Below are 10,487 nucleotides of genomic sequence, written 5' to 3'. Positions count from 1 at the left end.
TAGTTGAAAGAACTCTGATACAAAGGTAGGAAATGTTGTTCAGACGTCACCATTTAATCAAAGTCTCAAAGGAGTGTTCAATATCTCAAATCATCATTAACTCTAACAGAGTCCTATCTTTCAGGAAGATCACGCTCCATGTGGTCTGCTCTTCCTGGGACAGGTCAGCTTTATAAGCCCCCCTTCTTAGGCGGGGCTCTTAAGATACACGGGTGTGCGGGAGTATCACTAAGTCCTTGACTTTACATATTAGGAGCTGTCCATATACACGCATTCCCTGATGTCTGTCCCAGGTGTAGATTTTCTGTCTGTCAAAACCAATATTACCATAACTTGCATTAAAACTCAGATTTCACCATGGTGAATCTGAGATATTTTTCGTAAGGGCCGTCTCATTTGTGTCTCTATAGGCCTATGTCACAACCATCAGACAAAAACAGTATTCTTCAACATAGCTGTGTCCTTGAGGGCGTCCTGGTTTTGGAGTCCCACTGTAGGCCCTATACATCCCTTCTCAAGAGTAGGTAATCACAGTTGCATTACACGAGTGCTGGGGAAGGCTCTGCTTATCAAGTCACAACCAAGACACTTTTTCTGTCTGCTAGCCGGTCTTGGAAATATCCAAACCGATGTAATAAAGTATAGCATTAATTTTCATATAAATCTGAAAAAAAACATACTTTTGATGATAAATCTAGTACTTTTTAAATTTTATTAATAAATTTAACTAGTTGGTGGTGGGTGTGTTTTGGTTTTGATAAGGCTTAAAATCCAATGTTTCTAAAAAAACTGTTAGATCAGCATTGCTATAAGACAAAGCGTACGTCATCGACGAGCGAAAAGTTGTTGGACTTCGGTACATGATCTCCCATTTTTCCGGTTATAATATTACCCTAGATAAGCGCTAAGATCTGTTCCAAAATATGTCAGTAGTGTACAAAGAACTTACAGTAGCGGATCTGCGCACAGATTTACGAAAGCGAGGTCTGAAGACTGGAGGCATCAAGAAAGAACTGGTGAGGAAAATTCCCCTTTTCCAAATTTTGAAGTCGCCGGTAAATCATGGTGTATATTGTGATGACGAGGCATTGAAGATTCAGGCTATCTGATTTCAATACATTAACTGGGGTTTGCCTCATGTTTGTGTAATGTCGATATCCTGTATGTTCAGGTACTGAATAGATAGACATGTCATAGTCATAGTACATCATGTATAGGCCTATAGTGTAATGTATCAGTGCCAGTGCAGGATGATGTAGTAATTATTAAGGCGACCAGACAGCTGATATGATCATATATCATGTGATATCTGATAGATATACGATGGAGTCGGAGAATGACCCTTCTACGAATCGACTGTTTCATAGAAGTTTGTATTATTGTTTGGGCGCTGACTGGTCAGTGCATTTCACCTGAACAAAAGGGTCACCGCGACTGATGGCATTGTCCAAAGTTGGCCTCAGCCTTCTGAGTGTGCACATTTTGAAGAAGAGTGAGCATGTCGGACTACTGGCCTTTGTCAATTGTATTGCCAGTGACTGAACATTGAGCCATTTTTTGCAAGGTACCATAGTTTGAATACTTGATAGTTGAGTACTCAATTGTACTTTAACCCCTGGCGATTGACCAAAATTGTTGATTGTAGATGTTGATCTCTGATACTTTGGCTCAAGTCCATCTAACAGCTCTGAGTAGAAACTGAAAATAACAGAATTCACTTGACTAATGATTGATATAGAAGTTATACAATGTCATTAAAGTTGTGACAAATTGGCCGCATCACTCTCAATCACTGATTGCATAATTTCATTGTTTGTTCTCATCTTAGGTTGCTCGTCTCGAAGATAATGACAAAATGAACTCATCGACTTTCAAGAGGAAAACCAATGAACCAGACATTGAACAAAATGATGGGAATTCACTAAACAACTCGCACTTTAGTGCACAACAAAAAGCAAAAATGGAGGATAGGGATGAACGAGAGAAAATAGTCTTGTGGAGGCAGCCCCTGCGGACATTTTATTATTTCTCTCTTGAATTCCTCATACTATTGAAGGATTATGGTGTGCAGTAAGTAGTCTATTTTGATACTTAGAACTCCTGTTGTGGCATGTGAAATAACAGGTTTTGTGTTGATGCCCTCATTCTTTATGAGCACTCATTATCTATGAGCAGTTGGTATTCTTTTTGAAAGATTGTAATATTGTTGAGAATGATCACTATATCTGGTTTAGTAATCAGGACAGGACAAAGGTTCCATTTGTTACGGGATTGCCTTGCCATAGAAACCCTACTGGAGAGGCAGTTGTCTGTTACCTATTTATCAAATGAAAAGCTTGTTTGAAACCCAAAACTCTTGATGATATGATGCAGGATATTTCATTTCACTCTCACTTATTTCAGACTTTGGAGAAATCGAGGGAAAGTCAGTGTGGTGTTACTCACATTCCTAGCCATGCTTTTGACGTATCACATTGGTGGATCACATCAAAAAGTAAGTTCATTTGAAAGTATGAATTTGAATTGGTGCATGTCTCACTAAAATAGAGTTATTCCATGACTAGTTACATGTATTTCAGAACTTGCATGAAATCATTTTAATGAGCACAGACTCCCATCTGATACCTGTATTGGCTCATCTACATGTATAATGGAGAGCAGGTGTGCAAAGAGAGTTGCACAGGTGGTATAGCAGATGATACTGCAACTAGTACCAGTATAACGTTCTACTTAAAATAAGGCTAATAAATTGGTCTAATTTCAATGGATGCGGAAATTCTTGCGCAGGCACGGTTTATAGTCATACCCCCAAACAGGTGCAAAGTCCTTTCCTGTAATAAGCTCTCAACTGTAAAGCTTGAAATCCAAAACAAGTTTTAAAGTTTATTTTCCTTTATTTTCAGTATGTCCTAATAGTTAGGAAGAAGTTCCTGTGGTGTGCCTATTGGGTCGGCCTGGGTATCTTATCGTCTGTCGGTTTAGGTACTGGTCTTCACACATTCTTGCTATACCTGGTAAGTGTTCATTGCAAAGGTTTTTTAGCGTTAGTTAAAGATTTTCTTGCAAGTACATGTACATATAAGCCCTTTACTACCGGCAGAGAATGTTCAAGAAAACGTAGTTGGAACTGGTCTTGTAGTAGATTTGTTGATATTGCTCTCTAGGCTCACTAATCGGTGCATGCAAGAATATTAAACCCGTGTTTTTCCTGAATGTCCACTAAACGTTGTTCACCTGTGGTTTCATTGAACAGCTTCATGTACTTGTTCACTGAACTTCATGTGTGTGATTTCTACTTCCAGGGTCCTCATATAGCAGGTGTTACCCTAGCAGCATTTGAATGTCTCTCAGTAGACTTCCCTGAGCCACCATACCCAGATGAGTAAGTAGAGCAAGTGTACTGATATTCTAACTCATCAAATATTTGCTGTCAGACTTGCAGGACTGCTCTTGGAGAGATCGTGGCCTTGAATTTATCCTACTTGGTCGAGGTCTTGTTTAGCTAGAAGAATGAACAAATTTCGAAGTACAAAATGTTCAAGTCACATAAGGTCCACACATGTAGTCCAATTGTAAATGTTCACTTTGACTTCTTTCAGTATACTCTGTCCAGATCAGGAAGGCACATCCATGAGTCTGTGGACCATAATGAGCAAAGTCAGACTTGAAGCCTTTATGTGGGTAGGTATCAACCAATTTCTTCCTTCCTACCAGTAAAATTCTTTGAATGACTCGTCAAAAGATGGAGAGATGAGATGACTGAAGCATATTGCGCTGTACTTCTTGATTAAAGATGTCCTCTGAGGCCTTCAGATAATTTTAACAAGGCTAATTGGTGAAAAATAGCTGTCAAATGCTTAAAGTCGAGTGATACTCTAATTCCTCTAAAGAACATGAAAATGCTTTACAGGCTTAGAAGAACTAACGTACAGCATTGCCATCGGGGGAAATTTTATGAGAAAATGCTGATTTTGTTCTGTTTTTCTAGGGTGCAGGTACTGCCATTGGTGAATTGCCACCATATTTCATGGCTCGAGCTGCGAGGTTGTCGGGAAGAGATATTGATGATGAGGACTATGATGAGCTAGAAGAATTGATGAAAGAGAAAAGTGAACATCCAGGAGACTTGGTAAGGATGTGCTAGTTAGTTTAGTCTATCCTATATACTTTACAACCTGAGAAAGACTACTTCAGCTTTCCTCTTTCATCTGGTGTTATTGGAAGGACCTGCTGATTTCAGACAATGCAATGATGAAAAACATGCGTGAGCGTCGAACTAATAACTCTTTAAGTGTCATCCCCTTTCAAATCTGCTGCTTCTCTGTGTTTTATTTTGTCTATCTTGACATTTTCAGTGTACTTCATTGATAGTAGGCATACTTCTTCTATCGAGTTTGAAACGGTTCCTGTTTGGGGTTGTTTCAGTTTTATGTCATCTCGTTGGTGAATGCATCAGTATACTTACAATGTTTGGTCCAGTTACCATGTTATTGACTGTGGTGTGTTTTTAGCACACTTTCCACCTATCCGATAAACTTTAACCTACATGTAAACTTAACCATTTGTTTTATACTTTAGGGAAGAATTGGCAACTTTTTTTCGGTATGATACTTTAAGTAAATGGCTATGTAATTTTGCAAATTATCCCAAGACCTGCACCTCAGGGAGGTCTTTTAGTGTCCATATTTTACTTGTACAAACATAGAAGGCCTTGTATAGTTGATGACTTTGCATTGAAATTGAAGTTTGTCTGCTTCTGGTTTGGTGGTCTGCTCTATCAAGATATATCTTCATCTTGGAATAGTTTTCGCTACCTGTTTTCTCGCTTTTGGTCCTAAGTGCTCTGCTGCTTGTTGACTTCTAATTCTGTAGCATTAAGTTAGCAGTGTTGTTTTGAGCAAGAACCACTGCAGTCTCCTGTTTGTGTTCAATCAATTGTCAATAACCAACTACGCTCCAGGTTTTTGTCCTGTAATCAGAGTGTTGACTTTCTCGCCAAAAACCTAAACCCCTCCCCAAGATCCGCTAAGAACCACCTAAAATCCCGAAAGTGTTCTCCCCTCTTATTTTTGGGCTGGGGTTAAGCTTAGGTTTCATTGCGATGCTCTTTCATTCTGTTGTTAGCTAATTTTGATTGTTCATGACACTTTTCCCAGTACAGTCTCAGTCAATGTGTCATGACAGTTAACACATGTTCACTTACCATTTCTGTCACAAATATGATCAAGATACATTATGGCAGACTGATTTCTGGGAGGATTCTTGAGTCGATGATAATCTGTTGGTTCTCAGTAGAAAAACAAATATCACGGATTACAATTTGATTAAAATCTTTCTTTTTTCTTCATTTTCAGGGTATTCTAGAGAGAGCTAAGCTAGCTGTACATAATCTAGTCCAAAAAGTTGGATTCTTTGGAATTCTTGCATGTGCTTCAGTAAGTATGTTTGAAATTTAGTCACCTCTTCATAATTCGATGTTTGGATACACAAATTTAATAGAAATAGTTACATGCCGGCAAGAAAATATTTTGAGTTGAGCTAATGAATATATTGAAACTCTATATTGCAGATCCCCAACCCACTCTTTGATTTAGCTGGTATTACCTGTGGACATTTCCTCATCAAGTTCTGGACATTCTTCGGTGCGACGCTTATAGGAAAAGCTGTCATCAAAATGCATATACAGAAACTCTTCGTCATCTTTGCATTTAGTGAACATCATGTGGAACAAGTAGTAGGATTGTTGAAGTAAGTATATTCTCATTAGTTAATCAATTTTATGTCTTCCTTCTTGTCTCACTAAGGGTGTATGGCCCTGTGTACATGCAGGTACAGTATATTCAGCCTTGTATCTGTTATCAAAGAGATGGTTGTATTGCCTGAGAGAACATGGTAGTTGTAAGTATGTCATCCAAATTCAGCATTTTCAAATCTGCGTACATTTCTGTCTGTAGTCTATGGTCAGGAACACACTCTTGTAGGAACCAGATAAGCTTCCTTAGATGAGCAAATATCACGACTGGTTGAGTGTAATTGGATGATGTTAGAGAGTAAAGTGTATTCTTGTTACCGATTCAAGGAGGGGGATATCAAATGTTATTTGATGAAATATTTCAGATACATCCCCAAGATAGGGCCGTCACTGCAGGAACCATTCAGGGAATATCTAGAGAAACAAAAACAAAAGCTCCATCACAAACCAGGGACAGAAGTAGCTCAGGTAAGAATATTCAAAAAAAAAACCCGAGTCCGGAAAGTACGGATAACCCCTTTAAAAGTGCGGTTTCGAACTTTTTGCGTTCCGTCATTTTGATTTTCGGTCGTTCGTTCGTTCGTTCGTTCGTGAATTCCTCCCGCTAGAATCGAGAAACCCTTATAAAAGGTCGTTGTATTTACAGTCTCTGGCGATATATAGTCTGTGGCATATTAAGTTGCATAGCGAGTTGGCCCTGTCAGTGTTTGTCGTTCCGTTGATTTCCGTGTGCCAATGTCAGTCTCGCGCAACTATCTCACATATTCATTAATGAACACTGGGCTTTTTTATTGCGTGTTCAAGTTTCATTTTCTCTGCGTTGTTCAAGATTGGTTACCATCAAAAATGGCGGATTTCACTTGATTTTTGATTTTCGTAGTCGATTTACGCATGCATTTGCGTTACAATCACAGTTTTTTTGGCCAAATTGACCTAAATTCTTGCTGTACATGAGATAGGCAGCTGCAATGCGTTTGATACAGTAATCTGACTCGCGACTTGAGAGTCTTGAGTGAAGGACCCCCCCCAAAAGTCCGGAAAAAATTGAAAAATACAGAATAAAGTCCTGGGGGTAAATCAGGGGTTGGCAGGTAGGCCTATGCCTAGTATCTATGATAAGGGCCCAAAACTCTTTAAATCAAAGAATGAAGTAATGAGTTTTTGTAAGGGCCTATGGTGCTCGTAGTCGTACATACATGTATATGACAAAAATCTACCTTTCTTCTTTCAGAGTTCCAGTTTACTATCCTCAATATTTGAGAAAGTCATCATCATAATGGTAGTGTATTTCGTTGTGTCTATACTCAACTCGATGGCCCAAGCATACCACAAACGATTGTGTAAAGAACGCTACAACAAATTGGAAAAGACGAATCGAGACTGACCTTACTTCATGGAAACCAAACATTCAAACTGCTGGGTGCATCATGTATAGGCCTCAGTCAATTATTGCTGGCTCAACCATTATGCATAGCTATTGTCAAATCCACCCAATTTATAACCAAGATTTCCTAGGTGCTGGTTGAGTAAGGTCAGCCTTATAGGAGATCTTTGTTACATCTGGTGGAATGAGCTTTTTTCATATCAATGTTGGAATCAATGTTGTAATATTCACTGTTGCCATCATTTTCATCTTCAAGGATAAATAAATCTGGGGCAACAAAATGGTCGAGTCTTCTTTGCAAGATTTGTGGGAATTTTTGTTGGGTTGACATTTGTATACTAAACTGTGCCTCTCCCAGTTGACTGCTTCACTTCTGAGGGTTGCTGCCCCATTAAATGTGATCAAAACATGAGAATAAAGTATTTGCTGATTGGGAATAAGACATCTTTGTACCAATTATAGTGTTTAGAATCATTGTTCCAACAATTCAGTATTACCCAAGTCTTCATGTATTTTTATTGTCAGTGCTGGGGAGATCAGTTGAGCTCTGGTTTACGGATGTTCCTTGTCCAATCATGTTTTTGGCTTTCGGCTGAAAAATGGAAGTTTTTATTACTTGCTTATCTGATTAAAAGTGCAACTAATGTTGAAAAACAATACCACAGAATATTGAGAGTATTCAGTAGGATTATATTGTTTTGAAAATCCTGTCGTTTTTTGGGTAGGCAACACCAAACATTAGAACATGTACATGTATGTTCCTCAGGTTTTGGTTATGTGTGGTGGTGGATGCATGCTTCTTTTTGTCTGTGAACCATTTTTGTATTTCATCAGTTTGACTGTGATGTCGGAGAAGCTGAGAGTACATTAAAGGGAGACTCTAGGCAGGAGTCTGGTAGGTCAGATTAAGGTGCACCAAGGTTGGGGTCCCTCCCATCTCAAATTACCCCAAAACTATTCTCGCCATATTCACGCTTTTAGGAGGATTACACATAACACATTCCCCAAACTGTTCATATTTGGTCACCTCCTATAGTCTCCCTTTAAGGGTGTGTTTAGTACTCTCTTGAGTTTTGAACTCATTCAATTCTAGACGAGATTAGTTATTTTTCGGAGAGATTTTCATCTTTAATGGTGTATTGCTGCAATTTCAATTAATGTTTTAGCAAATTTTTGGGAATGATCCTTATAACTAGAAACCTACCCTGTCATTGATTTAACCACTGTCTTATACAGTTTTATTTACTGTTTACAAAAGAACAGATGTACCTAAGTACGTTAGAGGGAGTTCCAGTCAAATTGTGTCTGTTTTGTTTACAAATTGTCCCACCTGCACGAAATATTTTGAAAAAGCATGACAGCTACGCTACATAAAAACGCTTCATGACTGCAGACTAGAAGAATTGTCTTATTTTGTGTGGTTTAAATGATAATCTTCTTGACTACAGAAATACAGGGCTTTTGAGGAAGACTATTCATGGCTTGAAAGAGACCCCTTATAAACTATTGATGCCCAGAATGAATTTGATATTTGCCTCTTATTCTTTGTGATATCAGAAATTCATTGGTAAGCAAGCTATATGTATCCTGTCTCTGTTTATACAGAATTGGTATTCGGAAATCATCGCTGGTTTCTCCATGTTAGTGTATATCTAAAGTGTTCGAGGAAATGCGTGGCAACGGAAATTGTTTTGCGGGATCTGTGACAGTCTGCTCTCATGTGGTCCATCATTTATGCGATGTGATTATTTGCATCAATTATTGAAATAGGATAATAAATGATTCAATGATAATGCACTAATGATTTCATTCATATTATTTCAACAAACAGGGGACACCTTGGACAAGGTTTCTCACCTATGTGAGAACAGTTGTGACTGTACTGAGCTGGCGGTCCTTGGTTGTCTGATCAAGATGTTTGGTTTGGCTTGAAATGACAACCACAATTTGAGGTTTACCCAATTGGTCTTAGTTTTACAATATGTCTTTTGAGACACCCTGTCCTGTATGGCTAGCACTAAATCCATTACATCTGGCCCTTGGAGACCAACCTCTTGTCTTTTGGGACACCCTGAATAGGGAGCTCTTTATCAAGTAAATTGTCCTTAATTGTTAAAGAACAACCTGCTGCATTTTGGGACATCCTGAATTGCCACCACTTCACCCTTGTTGGAAACCAACCTACTGCATTTTGGGACACCCTGAGCAACTAATTCTTCATTCATTGTGACCCCAGCCATGTTAGAGGCCAACCTACCGTCTTTTGGGACACCCTGAAAAAGAGGTTCTTCATCAAGTGTATCTTGTCCATGTTGGAGAACAACCTGCATTCTTTTGGGACACCCTGAATAGCTAATAGAGAGCAGATTTCAGGCACCTCCATGGGGTGGAGAAAGAACAACCTACCATTGTCTTTTGAGACAACCTGAATAGCTAGCTCCTCATCCAAAACATTGTCATCTCATCGTTTTAGAGAAACACCTACTACCCTAGAGACCATAGAGACAACATGAAGAGCTATATCCTCATGCTGTGCACCTCAACCTTGTCAGAAAGCAACAGCTGTTAATCAAGTACATACTGTCCTTGTAGGAGAACAACCTACACTCTTTTGGGATACCCTGAATAGCTAAATCTCCATCGATTTATGTCTCCCTTGTCAGAGAACAATCTTTACTCTCTTTTGAGACACCATGATTTGGGAGCTCTTTATCAAGATCACATTGTCCTTGTTGGAGAACAGCCTATATTCCTTTTTGGACACCATGAACAGCTAGAGCTTCTTCGTTTCTTCTTCTGAGCTCTTCGTCAAAACATCTTGTCCTTGTTGGAGAACAACCTACACATAGAGACACCATGAATAGCTAAAGCTTTTGCGAGACCCCGAACTGGGAGCTCTTCAGCAGGTACATTTGTCCTTGTTGTTCTCCACCAGTGGGTGTTTGTGGTCTGCACAGCTTCGTCTTCAGTGACTTTGGCTCCAGCCTAAAATCCCAGTCTTCCTATATGAAGGGACAATCCTGCAGAATAAGCCTTTGCGTTTTCCTGCCGTTTGCATGAAGTAGTCGGATGGAGTGAAGTTATTTTAGGTGTTGGTGTCGTCCTGGATGTGACGTCGAGATCACATCATGTCCCCTGGATGAAACATTCTGTCAGACTTCTACTTGCTGATCACATCATGTCCCTGGTCCTTGAGATGTACAGTCTTCCCCATATCATTGAGACATCCTACATTCTTCATAATCATTTAATGTTTGTGTTCATAACTTGGCGAAGAGCTACCTATTCAGGGTGTCTCAAAAATCATTAGGCTGGTCTTTAACAAGGCGGAGACATACTTCGGAAGGTATC

At 39.2% G+C, this 10,487-nt stretch overlaps 1 protein-coding gene across 3 annotated transcripts; it reads left to right on the top strand.

Moving 5' to 3' along the window:
- The first annotated feature begins 824 nt into the window (after positions 1-824).
- On the top strand, positions 825-8,933 carry LOC135483272 (vacuole membrane protein 1-like). 3 transcript variants are annotated; one of them, XM_064763991.1, is made up of 12 exons: positions 825-1,016; positions 1,829-2,070; positions 2,404-2,494; positions 2,904-3,014; positions 3,303-3,382; positions 3,600-3,681; positions 3,989-4,129; positions 4,579-4,602; positions 5,355-5,435; positions 5,570-5,748; positions 6,118-6,220; positions 6,984-8,933. In XM_064763991.1, the coding sequence occupies exons 1-12, from the start codon at positions 924-926 to the stop codon at positions 7,134-7,136; spliced, it is 1,380 nt and encodes a 459-aa protein (XP_064620061.1). In that variant the 5' UTR covers positions 825-923; the 3' UTR covers positions 7,137-8,933. The 3 variants fall into 3 exon arrangements, with proteins under 3 accessions (XP_064620061.1, XP_064620062.1, XP_064620063.1); XM_064763992.1 differs by lacking the exon at positions 4,579-4,602 and adding an exon at positions 4,356-4,370; XM_064763993.1 differs by lacking the exon at positions 4,579-4,602.
- Positions 8,934-10,487: the final 1,554 nt, after the last annotated feature.

This window comes from Lineus longissimus, chromosome 2 (assembly GCF_910592395.1).
Source record: "Lineus longissimus chromosome 2, tnLinLong1.2, whole genome shotgun sequence".
NCBI lineage: Eukaryota > Metazoa > Nemertea > Pilidiophora > Heteronemertea > Lineidae > Lineus > Lineus longissimus.
Note: the sequence above shows the minus strand (reverse complement) of the source record. Positions and strands in the feature narration are given on the sequence as shown.

Excerpts from the sequence above, each read along its gene's own strand:
- LOC135483272 (XM_064763991.1), top strand. The coding sequence starts at position 924 with ATGTCAGTAGTGTACAAAGAACTTACAGTAGCGGATCTGCGCACAGAT. Across the intron at positions 1,017-1,828 it reads GAGGCATCAAGAAAGAACTG|GTTGCTCGTCTCGAAGATAA; the intron begins GTGAGGAAAATT and ends TTCTCATCTTAG. Across the intron at positions 2,495-2,903 it reads TTGGTGGATCACATCAAAAA|TATGTCCTAATAGTTAGGAA; the intron begins GTAAGTTCATTT and ends CTTTATTTTCAG.